The following is a 23,318-nucleotide window of genomic DNA, read 5'->3' as shown; positions in this document are numbered from 1 at the left end:
ATATCACACCAATACAAGTACAGGTCATATGGTAACTTTTCAGCTTTTGATGGTGGAGGAAGACCACGGGTGCACCTCAGGGCATTGTATCGGGCACAACCTTCAGTAAGCTGGCAGGATGGCTTCCTGTCTTGACAGGAATCTACCACACAAGAGGTTTCGAACCCACAGTGGTGAGGGACAAGTGACTTGAAGTCAGCAGTCATAATCACTTTGCCAGCTCCAAATTGTGAAAGATCAAGCACATGGACCTATACATTTTTTTGGCCATATGAATTTAAATAGGTAAGTCTACGACTATGAAATTTTTCATTATAAACTGCATCATGCTACTTTTTGTTTATGTTAAAATGTCATCAAAAGGATAATGTTCCCTATTAGAAGCCCATTGTGAAAGTCCCTATTTGAAGCCCATTGTGAAAGTTGACTGGAGAACCAATATTTTAAAATCAGTCTTACAAATAATCAATCAGACAACCCTATCTTTCATATTGACTGAATTTTCTTCTAATGCAATGGTGATTGTACTTCATGTAAATCATTGATATTTGTTCAAAATGTGTAAAAGTACCTTTAAAGTTAATACTTTTAATTAATAGCCTCAGTCTTATGCAGTTGGGGCCAATTTCCTCTTGGGCAAAACTAAATAAATGCATTACATATCCACAGTTACAGTATTTCAGTTAAAGATCTATAATAGAGAACATGCAAGAAAGGTTACATTTATCGCCAATACTGCAAATTAAGCTGGATATGACACTGTACTGTTTTTCCTTTCCCACCAATATCATGCACCAGGTTTTTCAAAATTTTAAGCATCCAAATTATTTTCTCTGTGTATGATTAATATTAGAAAGAAAACGGTCATTAAATATTAATTATATATTGTTCAAACTTGCCCACAACTGAGTTTCTTTACAATCTTCAAGTAAGTATTTTTACATTTAAGGCTATATCAGAATTCCAGCAACTTTTCTGTGACAAAGTTGGCAGTTTTCAAACTCTGACTTTTCCAGGTCTTTGCTAACCCAGTATCCCAATATATTTACTGGAGTTACTTCCCCTGATGTATTGCAGTGTAAAATGCTAAACAAGAGGCCAGTGTAAGCAAGAGGCAATTATAACAAAATTAAATAATTAACATCTTTGCAGTTTTCTTGTAACTTTATGGCAAAATACAGAAAGATTTGGATTATTTTTGTTACCTTTTTTAACAAAGAAAAAGACTACAGAAATATCAATATTTATTTTCATCTTTAAATATGCATATTTAGCACATTTCTTTACATATAAAAACACATTGTACAAGCTTGTAAAGAATATAAAACAATAAATATTCACATACTGTGTTTTGTGAACAAAGTCAGATGTGAATTTAACATAACAGTTTTTATCTTTTAACTTAATAGGAATCATTTATCAAGCTCTTGCAAAATTGGGCAAAATATCATGAATTTACTAAGCTTTTTCACTTAACACCTATTTAAGAATTGACAAAATCAAGTTTCTTTTGTTAAATGTTCACTGTATAGTTTAGCCAGCTCTAAATGACACCTGTGAATTCCACATTTTATTTCAACATTTGCAGTATATACTAGACTTATGAGTTAATACAACCTGCAAATAAAGAAGGCATTCAGCTGTCCCAAAGTGTCAACTTTATGTACAGGATTCTTAGATAGTGTACTGAAGTAAGATATCACAACAATATGGTATAACAGAGTAAAATGTCTAAAAAATTATCACAGACTTACAAATAAAGATAACAGGTACTCCTAATTATTGTTTGAGAATTCCAGAATACTGATATAATAAACAAGTTACACATATATACTTCCTTGGCAGACAATACTGGATCAGAATTAAATAGAAATGTGTGTCCTTCCCTGGCCTAATAACATTTCAACGCCTGCAAAAGCAATACTGAGATTTATTACTGTGGCAAAATGGGTCCAGGAATACTTTAAACATATTTGTGTAATACTGCCTTATAAAGTATTTCATAATATAAAATTAACAGAGTGTATACAATGAAAAGGCCCTGTTTTGAGGAGTTATAAAATCTGTTTCTTAACAGAATTTACTTTTTTTTAACCTCAGAGTATTCTAAGAACCTGATCAATCAAGTGTACTCAGAAATATTAAAATTCTGTCTTTTATTCACATTTCAAACCTTCTATTATAATAATTTATGTCTTTTACATTTTATCACAGTTCATCAATTATCTGTTTGTTTTCCAAAAATAGCATCTAGAAGTGGTTTGTAAACAATACTGGTCACTTGACAACCAGCTTTGTTACCGGCCCAGGCATCGTCACTTGTGATTGGCTGGTATTGCATGGGGGCGATCGGACTGTCACGCCAGTTCAGCTGTTGTACTAGATCCATGTATGCCACCTGACCAGATTCTGTTGTTAGCCTGAATGGAAAAGGAATTTGATTAAATACGAATGAAATTTTTAAACATTTAGCATTTATAACTGAAATAGGGAAATGATCATACATCATATGGAAGTACCCTCTTCCTTTCAGTGACTACCCCTGACTACTGTAGTGTTTGCAAACAAATAGGTAAAAAAACAACCTGAAAATATATTTTGTAATAAGTTTTCAAAACAGATCAACTTAACTTTCTCACAAAATTCGGGATACATATACTGGGTATTAATTTTTCTCTGCAGATTCAGTATCATAAAGAAAAATATAACAGGAAACATCAATATGTCAATGAAGCATCTTTTGTTTCATATTGTGACCCTGGGCATGAGCAAACAAAAGAAATAGCATACTGCAATGTCTTATTAAATGTCATCATTAAGGGGATCAGTGGTATCCTGGTTTATGTGTTGGCCACTCAACCTGGGGGTTGTGTGTTTGGAACGTACTGGCGTCGTGGCCGCACCTCGTAAAACACAATTGCCTGTTTTACCAGGAAGCGGTACCAAAGTGGTTTAAATAGGCTTGAATCTTTCAACATAATTGAGATAAAAAAACTGTATATTAATCTTAATTGTATTATTATTTTGTCTTTAAGAAAACTCTGAACAGGGGGATAGAAATTCACAGAAGAAAATGAAACAGTTGGAAAAATGCAGTTTAAAACATGGCAAAATAGGCAGGGTTTGTCGAGCAATGAGAACTACTTACAGTGACATGACGGCTCTTAGTAAATCATCGGGCAGTGGTACATGATGTGCTTGGAAAACATTTCTGATAACTTCACTGTCTAGACAGCCAGACCTGAAAAATAGTATCATATATTTGTTTCTTGTGTTCAATACCCGTATTCTCCATCTCCATCAATCATGAATTTCTTCTGAAATATCTGAATTCATACCAAAGCTTTAAATAATCTTACAAGTAATACCCATTAAAGTTAATTCAAATGTTAAATTGTGTAAACACTATCAAATCTATTCGAAAAAGTAGATATTGAGTTAAATTTTAAACAACTAAGGGCACATAACATATTTTTAAACATACTTTGTGCAGCAAATGTTTTTTACATGTTTGAAGGTTTCATTGATGGAGCTTACATGTCATTGTCAGTCAGTTGGAAAGATTCTTTCACTTGCTTGTCTCCTGTCAGCCACTTGTAAAGATTATATTACTTACTTGTCCTTGCCAGCTACCAGTAGTTGGAAAGATATTGTAACTTGTTTTTTCCTGTCAACCAGATTCTATCACATACCTACACTTGTTGACTTATTCAAAAGATTGAATAAGTTACATGTCACTGTCGGCCCATTGGAAAAATTCCATCACTTACCTGTCTTCGTGAGCTGGTTGGAAAATACTTTCATTTACTTGTCCCTGTCAGCTTGTTGGAAAGACTTTATCACCTACTTGCCACAGTCAGCCTGGTGTAAAGATGCTATCACTTTCTTGTCCCTGTCAGCCGGTTGTATTAAAGATTATATTACTTACTTGTCCTTGTCAGCCAGTTGTATTAAAGATTATATCACTTACTTGTCCTTGTCAGCCAGTTGTATTAAAGATTATATTACTTACTTGTTCTTGTCAGCCAGTTGTATTAAAGATTATATTACTTACATGTACTTGTCCTTGTCAGCCAGTTGTATTAAAGATTATATTACTTTCTTGTCCTTGTCAGCCAGTAGTATTAAAGATTATATTACTTACATGTACTTGTCCTTGTCAGCCAGTTGTATTAAAGATTATATTACTTACTTGTCCTTGTCAGCCAGTTGTATTAAAGAATATATTACTTACATGTACTTGTCCTTGTCAGCCTGTTGTATTAAAGATTATATTACTTTCTTGTCCCTGCCAGCCTGTTGTATTAAAGATTATATTACTTACTTGTCCTTGTCAGTCTGTTGTATTAAAGATTATATTACTTTCTTGTCCCTGTCAGCCAGTTGTATTAAAGATTATATTACTTACTTGTCCTTGTCAGTCTGTTGTATTAAAGATTATATTACTTACTTTTCCCTGTCAGCCTGTTGGAAAGATTCTATAAGTTTAGCGAATCCTTCATAATTCCTCTTCCTTAGTTGTTCCTGGGCAATGGCCAATAGTTTCCTTGTGTCCATACCATCTTCTGCAGATCTGAAAATATCTTGACATCTAAACACTTGGTCATTTATTCAGAAGTATCATTTTCTTCATTGAGTTCAATGTTACAATTCTACCAGTTTATTTTGAATCTGCTTCTTGGAAGGTGCAGTTGTCTTTTACTACCATCAGTAGTATTAAATTAGAACTGTGAAATGATTTAATTTTGTTGGTATGAAACTGAAACATGTTTTGACAGAAACAGCATTTTCATAGGAACATGAATTTGGCGACTTCAAATGTCAAAAAAGTTAGTGTGTGTTTTAATAATTTTGTCTGTTTGAATTTAATTTTCCCTATGGAAATAAGAAATTAAGCCCCTGCCTCCTTTCCCCAGAAAATAAGTTAGTTTAATAACTGTATGCTGAATTTCACGACTATAAAAAATATTTTAAAAAATGTAAAGTTTTCAAAATGATCATTATAGTGTTAATAACAATCATATTAATGCATTTTTGTAAAGAGAAGAAACAGAAAGAGTATCTACAAGAGGGTCATGATGACCCTGGATCGCTCACCTGAGTAATATGAGCTACATGTTTCAAATGTCAAACTGATGCTAAAATATTAAGAAAGTAGGTCACTAGGTCACATTCATGGTCACTGAAAGTCAGTTTTAAGATCGGTGTGCAAAACTGTATTTGTCATCCAAATTTCAAGGCTCTATCTTAAAAAACAAAAAAAATAGGTCAGTAGGTCAAGGTCAAAGTCAAGTGACCCTTATTACTTGGAGTCATCAGGTAATTATAATAAAACAGTCTAGGAAATATGGTCAGAAAATTTTTAAAGTATTTTTTCCTATATAACTCTTATTAGAGAACCACTAGGCAATGCTACATACCAAGTATCAAAGGCCTAGGCCTTGAACTTTCAGACAAGAAGATTTTTAAAAAACAATTCCTATATAAGTCTATGTAAAACTTGGGACCCCCGCGATGGGGCCACTTTTCACCCCAGGGTAATAATTTGAACAATCTTGGTAGAGGACCATAAGGCAATGCTATATACCAAATATCAAAGGCCTAGGTCTTGTGGCTTCAGGCAAGAAGACTTTTAAAGTTTTTTTCCTATATAAGTCTATTTAAAATTGAGACCCCTGAAGAAGGGCCTCTTTTCACCCCAGGGGCATAATTTGATCGATCTTGGTAGAGGACTACAAGATGATGTCACATACCAAATATCAAAGCCCTAGCTAGGCCCTGTGGTTTTGGACAAGTAGATTTTCCCTATATAAGTCTATGTAAACCATGTGACCCCACGGGCGGGGCCATATTTGACCCTAGGGGAATAATTTGAACAATCTTGGTAGAGGACCACTAGATGATGCTACATAAAAATATAAAAGCCCAATAAACTGTGGTTTTGGACAAGAAGATTTTTGAAGTTTTTCCTTTCAGTTGCCATGGCAACCAGAGTTCTGTAATATGGAATTCAATTCTTTGAACAAGTTTTAAAGAAGACCATTCAAGGAACATCCCAATGAAGTTTCATCAAAACTAGCCTGGTGGTTTAGGAGATGTTGTTTTAAAGGAAAGTGTTGACGGATAGATGGACGACGTACGTACAGATGGACGCCGGATGGTGAGCTATCATAATAACTTTTCACTATCATTAAGATGTTTTTTTTTGACAAGAACTATTAGTAAGGAGAGATTTCTAAAGTGTGTTAACCCTACTAGTAAGTCACCTTTCAGAATACATTCTAGCTAGAGTCATAATCTCATGGTCAGTGACGGATGGTTCAATCTGTCTGATCAGGGAACCAAGCTGCTCATACTGGATGGCCCCGGCTCCAGATGGATCGTTACGCATGAAGAACGACCTTACTTCATCTGGCTTGTTGCCAACAGCATTTCTGATCTTTGAAACAATGGCTTCCACATTTGCTTTTGAAAACTGAAAAAAAGAACACCTGACTCAATAAAATTTAACTTCTTGGTAGTTGTGTTAATGTAAAACAAAAGCTTTGGTCATACAGACTTTTGTGCAATATTTCATTAGTACACATCTTTTTCAACATTTCAGTTATAAAATATTGCAGATATCACTGCCAGTGTTCCAGGATTCCTTACCAGCATCAACCAGTTCTTCACAAGTAATTAACAATTACTATATAAGATTATATCATTATATAAAGGATTCGCTCAACTTTTCAAGTAATAACACATAAAGCCTTAGATCGATTTCAAATAACAATTTAGTAACACCTTAACAATAAACTAACTACAATGTACATAAAAGCTTATTTTTCATATTTTATTATTTCTTCACATTACTCAATACTGGAATAACACTCCTACAAATATTTGTTCTCTTAAGTCTTAACATCTCTAAACTCATTTAAAAAGTCACTGAAATCTCATTTGTTACATGAATGTACCAACTAAGGTTTTAGATTAAATGAAGTCTTTGACTAAACAAGAGCTGTCCGTAAGACAGCCAATGCTTGACTATTCGGATTATTGTCCCAGAAGCAGGAAAATGTTACCCTAAATGTTAAAATATCTATAGTTTCAATCCAGTATCTGCATTAGTTTTGGAGATAGTAACTTGCATGCAAAACTTTAACCAGAAGTTTTATGTTCAAAAGGGGAAATAATTTGACCCAAATGCATGTCAGAGTTGTGGGACTTGATGCAATCAACTAGTTTTATAACTCTGAAGGCACATGTGAAGTTTCAATTTAATATCTGCATTTGTTCTGCAGAATTTTCTAAGTCTAAAAGGGGGCATAATTTGCCCAAAATACATGTCAGAGTTATGGGACTTGACCCAGTGAGGTTGGTGATTGAAATAGAAAAAGAAAAAATAAGTTTCAAATCTATATGCCTTTCTAAAGTAATAGCTGTATGTACTTGCACGCAAAACTTTAACCAGGATTTAATAAGTCCAAAAGGGGGCATAATTTGGCCAAAATGCAGGTCAGATTTTTGGGACTTGATGCTATCAACTAGTTTTATAACCCCGAAGACACATGTGAAGTTTCAATTCAATATCTGCATTAGTTTTGGAGATAGTAACTTGCATGTAAAACTTTAACCAGGATTTTCTAAGTCCAAAAGGGGGCAGAATTTGCGCAAAATACATGTCAGAGTTATGGGACTTGACCCAGTGAAGTTGGTAAAAATAAGTTTCAAATCTATCTGCTTTAAGTAATAGTTGTATGTTCTTGCACACAAACTTAAACCAGGATTTAATAAGTCCAAAAGGGGGCATAATTTGGCCAAAATGCAGGTCAGAGTTATGGGACTTGATGCTATCAACTAGTTTTATAACCCGAAGACACATGTGAAGTTTCAATTCAATATCTGCATTAGTTTTGGAGACAGTAACTTGCATGTAAAACTTTAACCAAGATTTTCTAAGTCCAAAAGGGGGCATAATTTGCTCAAAATACATGTCAGAGTTATGGAACTTGACCCAGTGAGGTTGATAATTGACCTAGAAAAAGAAAAAAATAAGTTTCAAAGCTATATGCCTTTAAATGATAGCTGTATGTACTTGCATGCAAAACTTTAACCAAGGCGTGATGCCGACGCCAGGGTGAGTAGAATAGCTAGACTATTCTTTGAATAGTCAAGCTAAAAACTAACTCTGTTTTATGTATAATGTTTAAGTATTAAGTATGAATGCGATTTTAGGTTATGTTTTCCGAGTGACTGTCGTGTAATTTAACGTTCGTACATTTTTTGGAACTAAAAATTGGTAAAACTTAAGCAAGTAAAAACTACCCATAATAAGTATTAAACACGTACATTCATAGCATCATTCTCCATGTATCTAAATGCATATTCATCAGCATCAATGAGGATAAATCTGTGGCTGTTGAAATCAACATGGGCACCGACGTATAGATCAGATGCTAGGTAGTATTCAGACATCTTAGTACTGTACAGAGGTTGGTTTGGCTGCTTGATTCGACTCCTCTCCAAGAATTTACCACCAATAATGCCTGTATAGGATAAAACCAGAAGTGTATTTTGTTTTTAACCCTCATTAAACAGAAAAGATGTAGTGTATATTATGAGTGTATAATTCAGTGTAACAAAAACTTAAATTCTACAAACAAGAAGAGAGCTTTGATTTCACATATTAAAGCACCCTGAGTCTTGCATTTCCCACAAACTTATTTTTTTATTAAATGTTTAAAAATAATATTATTTTTAGCTAAAGTCAAATATTCAGAAGACGCACTTTGTATTGTAGGTCTTATAGTCAGTGATCTAACTTGGATTAAGGTAGTTCTGCACATTATCATCACGGGCAATGGAAATGGAAGTCAAACCACGAATAAATAGGAACATTTTTATTAATTGATAAAATTGGCAATGCTTCTACACTTCTTAAGATTAAAGATACAACCAAAACTTATGACACATGACAAAATACAAATTAAGTCTTAAATTTAGCTTTAAAATAATGGGTCTTTTGATCATGGAAACAAGGACAAATTAGTATCTCAAGCGCACTTGAACATATACATATTATCAAACCAAAAAAATCTAATTTGTCAATTTTCAACGGTAACAAGTTTGTAGAATTGTTGTGCTGTGTGCAAAAATGTCATCAAAATTGTAATTTTCAAATAATTAACTCTCATTACGAAAATTTCATTGTGGTACATATTTTCAAATCAGACTTGCATAAAATCTAAAGAGATGACCAGATCTTTTTTCTTAGCACAATGTTCTCAATATCTTTACGTTCTGAAAATGTTTTTAATCAAATCCTACAATTTGCAGAAAGAATTTTGATCTGAACATGCAGAACTGCCTCAATTATGAATGATGCAATAAAAATTCTCCTAATATGAAATTGTTCTCTCCCAAGTTGAAGATTACAAAAACACTTACAGGTAATTGTGTCATAATTAATAACACAGAAAGGACCAAAAACAAAGGTATATCCGAGTACACTCATCGAGCACCTACAGTTTATTCAATTGCATATAAACAATCATACCTGATTGTCAAAGAAAGACCAGTGAACAGGTAATCTACATTGAAAGAAGAGTAGAGTCTGACCTGAGTTCCTGACAGGTGGTTCAAACACCAGTATGGTGTCGTCTGACAGGAAGTAAGAGATAATGAATCGTCTGTCCATGTCGATAGGTTTGGTTGTGTCCATACGAGCCAGGAAACGCAAAACATTACTGTCGAGACCACGCCTATCTTTCTCCATAAACTGAAATAACAAAAAATTACTTTTTCTAAATTTGCAATGACAATATTACTAAACCTATTGAAGTTTATTTGCAGACAATAAAAATAGATTCCATTTGTGATAAACGAGGAATCAAGAAATGTTTGGAGCATCTTCAAAACTAAATAACAAAACAAATCATTCCAGACATGCAGCAGAGACAGACTATACTGATTATTGTTTAGAAAACCTTGCAAAGCAGGACACAGAAGCACGAATGAATTTTGTTTCGTTTAATATTTCATTTAATTAGTAATTTAGCTAATGACAATAACAAAAATTGATCTACATGAATTACTAAATAATATTTGCAGTAAATTTGAAATTTCCACAAAAAAATTAAGTATAAAAAAGCACCCAGCTAATGAAATAAATTCCCTAGACAAAATGACTGTTCATCAGTCTTTGAAAAATATTTTCCATATTTGAAGCCAATAAATATTATTTTTTGGAAATGCAAATTCAGGTAATTAAACTATTGGGGTTTGGAATAATATATACAAAGTCACTAACTCTATACATTTCATTACAGCCAGGTACTGACAATACACTGTTTAGATGAGACAAGTTGCACTGAACCTCGTATTCTGAAATCAATACAGTGGAACAATAACCATAAGACCATAATAATTGTTCATACCTTAATGAAGTCTCGTTTTGGTGGTTTGGGTAGCAGACCCATACATGAGCACAGTGAGTCCTCCTCACTACCCCAGCCATTGTATGGCGGCCACTCCTTGGGGATCCCACCAAAGGCATTTTGTTTGTATTGGATCTTTGCAAAGTCCTCTGAAGAATATGAAAAGTATATACATTAAAAACATTGGTATAACTGAATCTGGTAGGGAAAACCTAAAGACTGAAAGTTACATAGATGGGTAAATGGTATTATATGTATTACAATGAAACCTGTCTTAAACACTGAAACTCAAAATAAACAGTACAACTATATAACCTGTCTTGAACGGTCAACATTTTCTAATTCTATTCACTTTAAGTCTTACAAACAGGTTAGTTTCACTCATTATGAGAGATAACCTGTTAACAAAACCCTTTTTCATTTCCTTAAAGTAATCTTTATTTACAGTTATGATGTATAATGAAAGAAAAAAAGTTACTTATATGATCAAATATTGCTTTCAAGTAAATTGTATGTAAATGATTTGTTTTTTCTAATTGATTTGCAGAATATACATCAAAAATGTAATTCTGCAAAGATCTGCATCGCATGATTAACTTCAGATGTTATAATGTAAAACAGTCGAATCACAAGTTTAGCATACCGAGACCATATTTGGTTCTGAAGTACTCCTTGGTGAATTCATCACAGTCTACTAGCAGCATTTTTCTACCCCATACATTGATGACGGCCCCCAGGGTGAGGTCACTGTCACAGTAGAATTCTGTTGGGCTAGCTCCAGTCTGCAAATATATAATTAAATGCTGTCAAACAGGTTTTAAAGACCACCTTGAATAAAGACCATAAATATACCCTGACTTTAGAGATGAAATTTTTTGTCTTTGTATTAACTATAAACATTATAATTTTACCTATCATGCAAAATCATCTGTTAACAAAGACTGTTAAAGCATCTGTTAACAATGAGCGGTCTTCCATTTTGCAAAGGTAGTCTGCATCAACAGGTTTCACTGTTTTTGACTATATTAACCTTTACCCTGCTAAATGTTTTAAATGAACTGGTCTGTCATTCAGTGTGGGCAGAACCATTTATTACTTATGGTATTTGAATATTATATGCAGTATCAGAAGACTCGTACATAACAAAAAGATTATTAGCTTTGTATTGTTCTCAATACAAAGGTATCAACCTATAAATACAGTCTAAAAACTCTGACCCAACAATCTTTGTAAACTAACTGCATAAATTCAAATGCCAAATTGTGACACCTATATCAGTTACTAGCCAAAATATGTAATAAAAACCTATAAACAAAGAGGTATTAAAGCTAAAACTTTTTAAAACTTTACCTTAAGACTGTCAAGGATATATCTGCCACCATGACCAGTTGGACCAAACACATTAAGGACAGTTCTGTCTGTAACTTTACCAGGCTGTTTCAATGCCTCTACATTCTTTGGCAGTTTACCGCGACGCAAGAACATAGGTGCTGCATCTCGACCTACAGAGCAAGTTCAAAACATAACTATTTGTTTCAATGGCAAAAAACAAGTCTATACTGATTAATATATATACATGTATACAGAATCTATACAAGTGAAACTGTTGTGAAACTTAACTGTTCCTTTTTTACAAGTCAATTGCTTTTAACAATTTCCAAATCCGAATTTTTAATTATATTTTTCCATTTAAGTCCTTTGCTTTTTATAATTTACCTGACTTTAATGCTGCTTGTTTACAGTTAGGGTATGGGAATTTGACATCTTTGCTAAACACAAAGACCAGTATAAAATGGATATCCAATATTGAAAAGTAACAAAAGAAGTGGAAATATGTATCAGGTACCTGTAAAAATCTAGGATGATGTAAAACTTTGATTCTGTTTGTCATTCTTTTCCTTGGTATTCTTTTAACGTTTTTAGTCTTACATGATTTTTTTGCAAAAATTCATCTGCTAAAGGTGAACTATTTTAAAATTACAAGTTTAGATAAATCTTGACAACAGAATTTTACCCCTAAAAGTAACAAGAGCTGTCACAGGAGACAGCGTGCTTGACTATTTCGATGCTGGGCACATCTGAGGAAACTGGAGCTGTCACTAGAGTGTTTAATGACTCCAATGTGGATGAAAATATTGGACAGTAGCTTGAGTCTGTGTCAAAAGTAATAATAAATAAGAGAGATAAAGATAAAGTGAAGACATTAAATAAGTAATAAATAATTCTAAGCAAAAAGGGGGTATAATTAATAAAACATTGGTGCAAGAGTGATGCACCTTGTGTCATATGATGTGGGTGATGATGATGGACAGCTACTTTAAATTTAAATCAAATCCATTTAGTAACAAGGCAGTATGAAAGACAGCTAAATCCCCCGCCACTGCTATGGATAGTGAAAGGGTAAACCTTTGATTTTAGCTGTGACCTTGACCTTGAACTGACATGGCTGACTCATGAATTCTGCACAACGTCTTGATGAGGTGATCATTTGACCCAAGTTTCATGAAAATCCTTCAAGGGGTTTAGGAGATACAGAGCTGAAACCTTTGACCTTCAGTTGTGACCTTGACCTTGAGTTGACATGGCTGACTCATGAGTTCTTGATGAGGTGATCATTTAACCCAAGTTTGATAAAAATCCTTCAAGGGGTTTAGGAGATATAGAGTGGACACAAAATGGAAGGCTCAAACCTTCGACCCTTAGTTGTGACCTTGACCTTGAGCTGGCATGGTTGACTCATAATTTCTGCAAATCGTTTTGGTGAGGTAATCATTTTACCCAAGTTTTATAAAATTCCTTCAAGGGGTTTAGGAGATATAGAGCGGACACGAAATGGAAGGCTCAAACCTTTGACCCTAAGTTGTGACCTTGACCTTGAGCTGCATGTTGACTCTAATTCTGCAATCGTTTGTGAGGTAATCATTTACCAGTTTATAAAATTCTTCAAGGTTTAGGAGATATAGAGGACACGAAATGGAAGGCTCAAACCTTTGACCCTAAGTTGTGACCTTGACCTTGGCTTGCATGACTGACTCATGGTTCTGCACATCGTCTAGATGAGGTGATCATTTGACCCAAGTTTGATAAAATTTCTTCAAGGGGTTTAGGAGATATAGAGCGGACACAAAATGGAAGGCTCAAACCTTTGACCTTGAGTTGTGACCTTGACCTTGAGCCGACAAGGCTGACCCATGGGTTCTGCACATCGTCTTGATGAGGTGATCATTTGACCCAAGTTTCATGAAAATCCTTCAAGGAGTTTAGAAGATATAGAGCGGACACAAAATGGAAGGCTCAAAACCTTTGACCCTAAGTTGTGACCTTGACCTTGAGCCGGCATGGCTGACTCATGGGTTCTGCACATCTTCTTGATGAGGTGATCATTTGACCCAAGTTTTATAAAATTCCTTCAAGGGGTTTATGAGATATAGAGCGGACAAAAAATGGCAGGCTCAAACCTTTGACCTTGAGTTGTGACCTTGACCTTGAGCCAACAAGGTTGACTCATGGGTTCTGCACATCGTCTTGATGAGGTGATCATTTGACCCAAGTTTCATGAAAATCCTTCGAGGGGTTTAGGAGATATGGACCGGACACGATTTTGTTACGGACGGAAGGACGGAAAGACGGAAGGACAGACGGACGCAGACCATTCCTATAATCCCTCCACCACGGCGGGGGATTTATAACTGAGACTGAGTGAAAGTGCACCAAAACTTTAACCTGAAATTCCAAGTAAAATGGGGATATAATTCATGAAATACTGGGCTAGAGTTATGGTCCTTGTGTCATGATGCGAATGATGATGTTGAACAACTATTTGAAGTTTTAATCAAATCCTCTCTTGTCATAACAGAGATATAGTGAAAATGCATCAAAATTAACCTTAAATTCTAAGTAAAAGAGGGGCATAACTCAAGAAATATTGGTGCCAGAGTTATAGACCTTGTGTCATATGATGTGGGTGATAAGGTGGAACAACTACTTTAAGTTTGAATCAAATCCATTTAGTTATAACTGAGATTATAAGAGTGAAACTGCACCAAAACTTTAACCTGAAATTCTAAGTTAAAAGGGGGGATAATTTATGAAATATTGGTGCAAGAGTTATGGCCCTTGTGTCATATGATGTCAGTGATGATTTGGAACAAATATTTTAAGTTTTAATCAAATCCTCTCTGTAATAACAGAGATATAGTGAAAAAGCTTCAAAATTAACCTTAAATTTTAAGTAAAACAGGGGCATAACTCATGAAAAATTGGTGCCAGAGTTATGGCCCTTGTGCCATATGATGTGGGTGATGATGCTAGTAATAACTGAGATAGGGTGAAAGTGCACCAAAACCTTAGCCTGAAATTCTAAGTAAAAGGGGGTATAATTCATGAAATACTGGTGTGAGAGTTATGGCCCTTGTGCCGTATGATTTGGGTAATGATGAGAAATAACAATTTTAAGTCTGAAACAAATCCATCAAGTAATTACAGAGATAAAGAGAAAGTGTATCAAAACTTTAACCAAGGTGGGGACGCGGAAAGACTCCAACACCGGGTTGAGTAGGACAGCTCTCCATACTTCGTATAGTCGAGCTAAAAATGTTTTGCTGCAGAACCACGTACCGGAGTTTGGTGGAATGACCTCTCTAATTTCAATAGTATCATCTGCTAAGAAGTAATGTAGCACCATTTCTCTTGGGTCACCGAACATCGACTCTGTATCATCCCAGTAACAATAGAAGCGTAACACGTGACGATCATGATCCAAGAACTGTTTTAAAGTGTCATGCTTTTCATATGGTCTAAGCGGTTGCATGGATTCATCCATCTGAAATATTATTTTGTATTTGATTAAAATCTAGTCAAACACTCCTCTCTTACTGAGGACAATTCCAGATAACTGAAAGAATATCATTAGTATTTTTCTTTCTTTTATAACAGGGGCATTTATCTGTTTATTGGCACATTATTTTGTTGTACGGTCTGGAGGTCATTGCCTTTAGGATGTGTATTATATTGATTATTGTACAATTACGCATCTGTTACCTTATTAATAAGATTATTGTTAACTTAACTATTATCAAATATATAGTCTACATTAAGTATATCATTTCTTTAAAAGAAAATTACACTTACAGCCTTTCTGTAGTTGGAGTACGGATCTGACGGGGCATCAACTTTGTCTGGCATACGAACTCCAAGTTTGCGCATGAAATTGCGTGTGAAGTCATCACATTCTGTGATTTTGAATACTTTAGAATAAAGGTTGATCTCCTTATTGAGGTTAAAGTCTTCCACTGTGTAATATTCGTCATCATGTGGTGGAGGTTTGGGGATTCTGTGTCTACGAATTAATGTTCCTAAAATATATATAGTAAGATTATTTATCACATAGAACTATTACATACTGACAATAATTATAGCCCCCCAAAAATGTGATAATGAACCATCTAAAAAGTAAGTCGAATATTTGGAATAATATCAAATATTTTTGGAAACTTTATGAAATGTGTCACATTCAAAAGTGAACAGGAACAAAGTCTAATTTCATAGCTATGAAAACAGCTACAAATTAAAAGAAAAGTATACAGGGTTTAGTTACAGCTTTAGATTTTACCTTGTGGTACTCCACTGTTCTTTGCTCTTGGCTCAATGACTTGTATAGAATCATCTTCCAGATAGAAATATATTTTACATTTCCTAACTCTATACTGTTCTTCCCTTTTTTCATGTACAGCTTCTTGGAAATACGCATCAAAACAAAGAACTTGGCGATCAAATGCTACCCATGCCGGCAGGTTGCTGCCCTCTCCGCGTGGATAATTACTATTTCTGGGTTTTAGTTTCTGGCCCCTAAGAAGTTCTCCACCAATACCTGGCTTCTCGTGGCCAACTAGCATAGAAACGTCATTACTCACATCAAAATGATGGGATTTGTGGAACTTGTTTTTGCCAAGCTGAAGCACAAAACAAAGAATATTTAAAATAATCTAGGGGGTTTGACTTATCTAAATGATAAAATATTGGTCTGAATCATATTCCCTGTGTTTCCTGGGAATTACTGGTTTTTTCCAAGAATTCCTTCCCTGTATTTCCTGCCATCGTATTTCCCGCTTTAATGCCAACCCTGGAAGATCAATGCACTTATCATAGTAGAGTAATGAGTAATGATATGTATTTGATTAATATTTTAGACTTGGAGCTTGCTCACAAAATGCTTGAATGAATAATGTGGACTACAGAAATAAATGCTGTTAAACTTTCATATTCCATATGTTTCCAACCCAAGTGATAGCTATTTCAAAAAAATATTTACAAACAACCTACATAATTAACAGCAATTTTAATTATGACAACAAATCATACCTTTTCCCCAGCATTGCTGTAAACACCAATAATACACTAACAGTAGATCATAGTACATTTATATCTATTACTGGACCTCTAGACTATGCACTAGTCCAACAAATTTGACGCAATCCCAGGAAATATATTGAGATAACTTTTTCATAATTAAGTGCAATATCCCCACTCGGGTCAAACACTCGAAAGACCAGATCCAGGTCACCACTGAAGGTGTGGAAAAACTGCTCCACGGCCTATCCCCACATAAAGCCTCAGGACCTGATGAACTATCCCCACGCATCCTAAAAGAACTCCACCATGAGATTGCTCCTGTACTTGCCCATATATACAGGTTATCTCTCGAATCTGGCCTAGTACCCAGTGATTGGAAAAAAACCACTGTAGCCCCCGTATTTAAAAAAGGTCTCAAGTCTAAACCTAGTAACTATCGCCCAATTTCCCTAACTTGCATTGCTTCTAAACTCCTTGAACACATTGTTGTTTCCAATCTTATGACCTATTTTGACAAGCATAAGCTACTTAGCCAGTTCCAGCATGGCTTTAGATCAGGTCACAGTTGTGAGACTCAGCTCATTAATTTCACTCAGGAACTTTACAATAACACTGAACAGGGTCAACAAACAGATGTTATTGTCATGGACTTCTCCAAGGCATTTGACAAGGTCGATCACATAAGACTAGTTTATAAACTACAAAGCCTTGGTGTCAACCCACAAATTACCAACTGGGTCAAATCTTTCCTGTCCAACCGATCCCAGAAAGTCGCTGTTGATGGTCATTTTTCCAGTGAACTTCCTGTACTGTCTGGAGTTCCCCAGGGGTCTGTTCTTGGGCCATGTCTCTTCCTGGTATATATCAATGACTTACCAGACTCGGTCAAATGTAACGCAAGAATGTTTGCAGATGACACCATAATATACCTTACCATCAACTCCATTTCAGATAGTGTATCTCTGCAACAAGACCTCATTAACTTAGAAACCTGGGAGAAGACATGGTCCATGGAGTTCAACCCGGACAAGTGTGAAGTCCTTAGAATCTTTAGAAAGAAAAATCCCGTGGTCTACCCCTACAAACTTCACAACATAGAGTTAAAAACTTGTGAGGCAGCTAAATACCTAGGCATAACCATTTCCAAAGATCTAAACTGGTCCAAACATATTGACAATATCACGTCCAAAGCAACTTCCACTCTTCGCTTCATACAACGGAATGTGAAAACTGACAATAAAAAGGTCAAAATTGCTGCCTATAACACCTATGTCCGCCCTCAACTTAAGTACTGTTCAAGCGTCTGGCATCCTTGGCAAAAAACCCTCACTAGCAAAGTCGAAAATATCCAAAGGTCAGCTGCTAGGTACGTCATGTACGACTACAGTTACACCAGTAGTGTTACACAAATGCTGAAAACTTTAGAATGGAATACACTCCAATATAGAAGGTTACACAACTCATTAGTAATGTTTTATAAAATAAGGACCCAGACAGTTGCAGTCGATCAATCTCATCTTATTCCAACTAAGAAACCTAAATTACTTAATCCCCATGTCTCACACTCAGTACTTTTCTAACTCCTACTTCCCAAGGACCATCCGTCTCTGGAACTCCCTACCAACTTATGTTAAATCTAGCCCCAGTCTCGGTATCTTTAGAGAGAGGCTGGCGGTGGTCAGTATGTAATTCTATTGCCTCTGCCCCATTTTAACTGTAGCATACTGTCTTTTTTAGCTTTTATTATTTTAACATTGTAACATATCATTTCTTTAACAACTGTTTCTCTGACAGCGCCGCCCAGTGATAGTCGGAAATCGACGGTTGGGTGAAAGATGTAGATGTAGATGTAGATGAGACCAAAATAGTGCAAGCAATTTCCGATGAAATTTTTATCGCTGCTGATGCTTTACATGCTTATGTTTAAATGCTGATAATATTTCATGAACTGGCCATAAATTCAAAAAAAACTGACATGTATCGAAAGGGGATTCAATTCCTCATTGATTTTTGTAATAATTATCAAATGATATCCAAAATAACAAATTTTCTGGTGATTTAAACTTATGTATGTACTATACACGATTAATATTTACCTTGTCTACATGCCAATATGCGCAAGCGATAAAACCAATAACTTAAATTTACATGACTGTGTACTGTGATTTATCCTCCATTATTTTGGTCCTACAAAGTTTTGATGTTTAGATTGCCCCGTCACAAATATAAAACAATCTGTCAACGTCGAATTATTCTGACTAGACTAAGCACATAATCTCTGTGTTTTTACTATTGTTAACAGCTATCCCTGATAATGCACCTGCTAGTCATAATCGTTAACAATTGCTAAGCAGTAAAACATAGACATAGACCCCATGTCTAGAGGTCCAGATATTGGACCCAGGGGTCACACTGTGAATTTTTTTCTCTAAGCCACTGCTTTTTCCGAAGATAAAATTATGAGGCCAACAACGGCGAAGCGCATAGCATTGACGTTCTTGTAGGACTACATTATAAGTACCAAAGTACTCATACTACTCAAGAAATTAATGTAGTTATTACATATTTCTTAGTAACTCTTTAGAAAGCTATTTAGAAAATCAATTTGTGTTAATTTCTAAACTTATCATTTTTATAAACATCTGCCATTTAATAAAAAAAATCTGAAAATCACATTTAAAATAAAGATGTCAAAAAAGAAAAAAAATATATTTTAAAAAAAACAGTGTCTTATTTTGCACATTGCCTATAAGTGGGTGGGGTTCGATGCCTTCGCATGTATTTTCTCGAAAAATACTTCAATATAAGAGCTCCTTTTGCAACAGTTGTCATATTTTCTTAAATGTAGACTTTTTATTGGCTTTTTATTAAGATTGCATTAAAAAATCTCGTCGGAAATGACAGAAATATCCGAAAATCACGGTCGCAAAAACGGGTGACAAATTCGGAAAACGTAAGTTTGAATTAAATATTTGATAAAATACCTATGTTTTATTGCTTTTCTATCATCATCATTCTCGCATACCAGAGGTCTACCGTGGTTCCCCGGATGAACCTCTGGCACATTTCGCCGATATTTGTGGTTTGGTAACATTACAGGTTAAACGTTTTAGCCAATCAGCGTCGTTTCGCGACAAAATGTAGCGAACCAATCAAAATCGTCCGTGAAAAGCGTGACCGCGTCCTTTCATATCGATGCCGACTTACGAGGAATATTATTATTTCTTCAGGTAAATTTCTTAACATCGAATACCAGAAATAAATCTTTATTAATCGCAGTTATGGAATATCGCCTTTATCCATCGTTAGCAACTACCTTGCTTACATATTGTTTGAAATTTCAATTCGGCGTGCCAAATAGTGGCGAACATTGATTGGCTGAAACTTCTCCCGGTAGTAATTACGAGTGCGCATGCTCACCAAATAAACGACAGAAATAAATCAGAGGTTCGTCTCGAGATTTTGACGAACATCTGATGGATGAGAATGATCATCATAGCTATTCAATACTTACAATTTCTGCTTGTCTAAAGCATTTTTATTTGTTTTTGCCCAAACTAACCCTCAGCAATCACAGAAAATTTGTCTATAACGGCCGACTGCTCATAAAATTGTATCAAGTGCACAAAATGATGATTATAATTATCCAGTTTGTTATTCAATAATCTAATTATCGCCAATTAACTGCCTGATCAAATAAAAAATTTCAAATTGGCTCCCTCCCTTTCAATAATGGATGTTGCGTCTACACAGATTATCGATTTTTCACCTTTTGGTTCGTAAAAATGGCAATACTCGTAGTTTTGCAGACAGACATAGCTTCGGGCCATTTTCGCCAATTAGAAAAATTCGGAGCCACATTTAATTTTTTGTCACAAATGGCTCAAGTGGCGTTCGACAGCGTGACCCCTGGGACCCCTAGCCACTTCCTAATCCTATATAATAAATGCAACTGCTTACATCGTGTATGTATATGCAAGTCTCTGATCTAGAACTTGATTAAAGCATGTGTAATAAAACACTGGCTACAAAAACAAGTACATTAAGAATGATATATATATTTGTATTAAAACATCTTCTGTGCTTAATAGCAGAATGCATGGTGATTTAAAATTTCTTCATGAAGACTCTATAGTTTCAAAGTCATAATAAATTAACACCAATATCAATTCAAAAGAATATTTTACACTTACTGAACCACTGAAAGAATTTCCCGGTAAAAATGGCAGTGCCATGTTTGAATTTCTCAGCTGTTTAACTTAAAATTAAGATTTCATAGATGTTTGAAGAAAATACTGTTTTCAACCAAACTTGTTTGGTTTGTCGCCAAGGAAGCAACCAATAATAGATACTGCGCATGACGGAAGTATTGGTTTCTAGGCTGTTCGTTCACATAACTATTCGCTATAACTAGGTCTAAAACCGCTATTTATTACGAATCTCTTTAAATATTTATAAACACTATTCATATTATGCGGGGTGCACTTTTATTTCATGATATTTTCTTCCATATAATTTTATTTAACACGTTGGAATTTTATTTCTGTTATGAGAACATTTTTAACCTCTTAAAATACGTTCAGTTTACAAGTTTACAAAAAAAAAAAAAAAAAAAAAAAGATCGAGAATCTATACCACCGTTGGTCTAAAATATTATGAGGCAGGACGTAAGAGATGCTTAAAAACCAACATTTATAGGAGTATTATGCTATCACTACAACAGTTATATTTATTGTTAATGCTACAAGAAGGCATGTGATTTGCATTTGCAATTTAGCCGTTTCTTGCAAGCTAAGGATATATATGATTTGTTTTACCTTCTTATTGACAACTCGGACCAATGCAGCTTCAGTTACGAAAATAACACTGATGCTGACAAAACAAGCCGTAAGTTCTATGAATCCAAACATATCTTCTATAGCACATTTTAGGCTAGACAGGCGCCTAGCCTGCCTGCCTTTACGCAGATACGCAGCTGCGTACTGAAAATCTTGCAGGCAAACATAATAAAATTCGATAATTTCGAAAATTGTATTATCATAATTATGTCCCTTTTCTTCTCACAACACTGAGCCACAAGAAAGATCGGTCAGATTAGATATAATGGAGCTAGTAGGCCTAAGGCAACAGAGATGGTGTTGTTCGCAATCATTTTTAACTTCATATTGTAGTACAAAGAGCTATAACAAGAGGGCCATGATGGCCCTACATTGCTCACCTGTTATCATTGCACTTCTTGTCCTCAGAAAAAATATCTAAGTCCAAAGGATAGGAACAACAAAGGGAAGAAAGTTAACCAAAAAGAAAAAAAAATTCTTAAAAGGTACAGATATGTCAAAATACACCTAAAAATTGGAGGTACCATCCATGTTGTACCGCAGTGGTCTCGGTTTTAGCCAATAATAAAAAAGTCACTAAAAATAAGCTATTTATAGTAACGTAAAAGGGAAGTAATTAAAAAGAAAATTATTGTAAGTGAACAAAAAAAGGAATCTGTTGACATAAATGAAATTTCAGATCAGTATCTTCATTAGTTACGAAGAAGTACCAATCTTAATTTGAAATAAAGGGAGGTAATTTGACACAAAATCAGTCCATAGTTATTTACCCTGATTGGCTCAGTCCAACTAATGACAATAATGAAATTTCAAATAAGTCCTATAAGTACTTACTGATATAAATCCAGTTTGATTACAATCAGGGGAGGTAATCAGATATAAAATAACCTACGATTGGATCTGATTTGTCATGGAATCCAAGATTTATTGTTGTTGAAGATATTTTGGAAGTTTGTATCAAATAAAACCATAAATGAAGTCTCTATATGGCTGCACAAGCCAAAATAGCCAATTTGGACCTTTAAGAGGCCATAACTCTGGAACCCATAATGGAATCTCGCCAGTTCAAGAAAGGAACCAAGATCTTATAGTGATACAAGTTGTGTGCAAGTTTGATTAAAACAAAATCATAAATGAAGCTGCTATTGTGCAGACAAGGTCAAAATAGCTGATTCTGGCCTTTTCAGGGGCCATAACTCTGTAACCCATAATGGAATCTCGCCAGTTCAAAGAAGGAACCAAGATCTTATAGTGATACAAGTTGTGTGCAAGTTTGGTTAAGATAAAATCATAAATGAAGCTGCTATTGTGCAGACAAGGTCAAAATAGCTAATTTTGGCCTTTCAGGGGCCATAACTCTGGAACCCATTATGGGGTCTGGCCAGTTCAACAAAGGAAATGAGATCTTATAGTGATACAAGTTGTGTGCAAGTTTGATTAAATTCAAATCATAAATGAAGCTGCTATTGTGCAGACAAGGTCAAAATAGTTAATTCTGGCCCTTTCAGGGGCCATAACTCTGGAACCCATAATGGAATCTCGCCAGTTCAAAGAAGGAACCAAGATCTTATAGTGATACAAGTTGTGTGCAAGTTTGGTTAAAACAAAATCATAAATGAAGCTGCTATTGTGCAGACAAGGTCGAAATAGCTGATTCTTGCCCTTTCAGGGGCCATAACTCTGGAACCCATAATGGAATCTCGCCAGT

The 23,318-nt window shown here is 34.9% G+C and overlaps 1 protein-coding gene across 1 annotated transcript; it reads right to left on the bottom strand.

Moving 5' to 3' along the window:
• Positions 1 to 1,231: 1,231 nt before the first annotated feature.
• Positions 1,232 to 21,124, bottom strand: LOC123553856 (EF-hand domain-containing family member C2-like). The gene is made up of 13 exons (XM_053548770.1): positions 20,966 to 21,124; positions 16,033 to 16,372; positions 15,552 to 15,775; positions 15,039 to 15,243; positions 11,772 to 11,923; positions 11,065 to 11,203; positions 10,422 to 10,570; positions 9,604 to 9,763; positions 8,335 to 8,531; positions 6,267 to 6,475; positions 4,451 to 4,573; positions 3,149 to 3,241; positions 1,232 to 2,420 (listed from the first exon to the last, which is right to left on the bottom strand). Exons 1-13 carry the CDS (start codon positions 21,005 to 21,007, stop codon positions 2,219 to 2,221), a joined length of 2,235 nt encoding a protein of 744 aa, XP_053404745.1. The 5' UTR covers positions 21,008 to 21,124; the 3' UTR covers positions 1,232 to 2,218.
• Positions 21,125 to 23,318: the final 2,194 nt, after the last annotated feature.

This window comes from Mercenaria mercenaria, chromosome 7 (assembly GCF_021730395.1).
Source record: "Mercenaria mercenaria strain notata chromosome 7, MADL_Memer_1, whole genome shotgun sequence".
NCBI lineage: Eukaryota > Metazoa > Mollusca > Bivalvia > Venerida > Veneridae > Mercenaria > Mercenaria mercenaria.
The sequence above is the reverse complement of the archived record's forward strand: the minus strand, read 5'-3'. Positions and strand labels throughout refer to the sequence as shown.

Excerpts from the sequence above, each read along its gene's own strand:
- LOC123553856 (XM_053548770.1), bottom strand. The coding sequence starts at position 21,007 with ATGGCACTGCCATTTTTACCGGGAAATTCTTTCAGTGGTTCA. Across the intron at positions 6,476-8,334 it reads TGGAGAATGATGCTATGAAT|TTTTCAAAAGCAAATGTGGA; the intron begins GTACGTGTTTAA and ends TCTTTTTTTCAG. Across the intron at positions 3,242-4,450 it reads CAACAGGCTGACAGGGAAAA|GTCTGGCTGTCTAGACAGTG; the intron begins GTAAGTAATATA and ends ACTATTTTTCAG.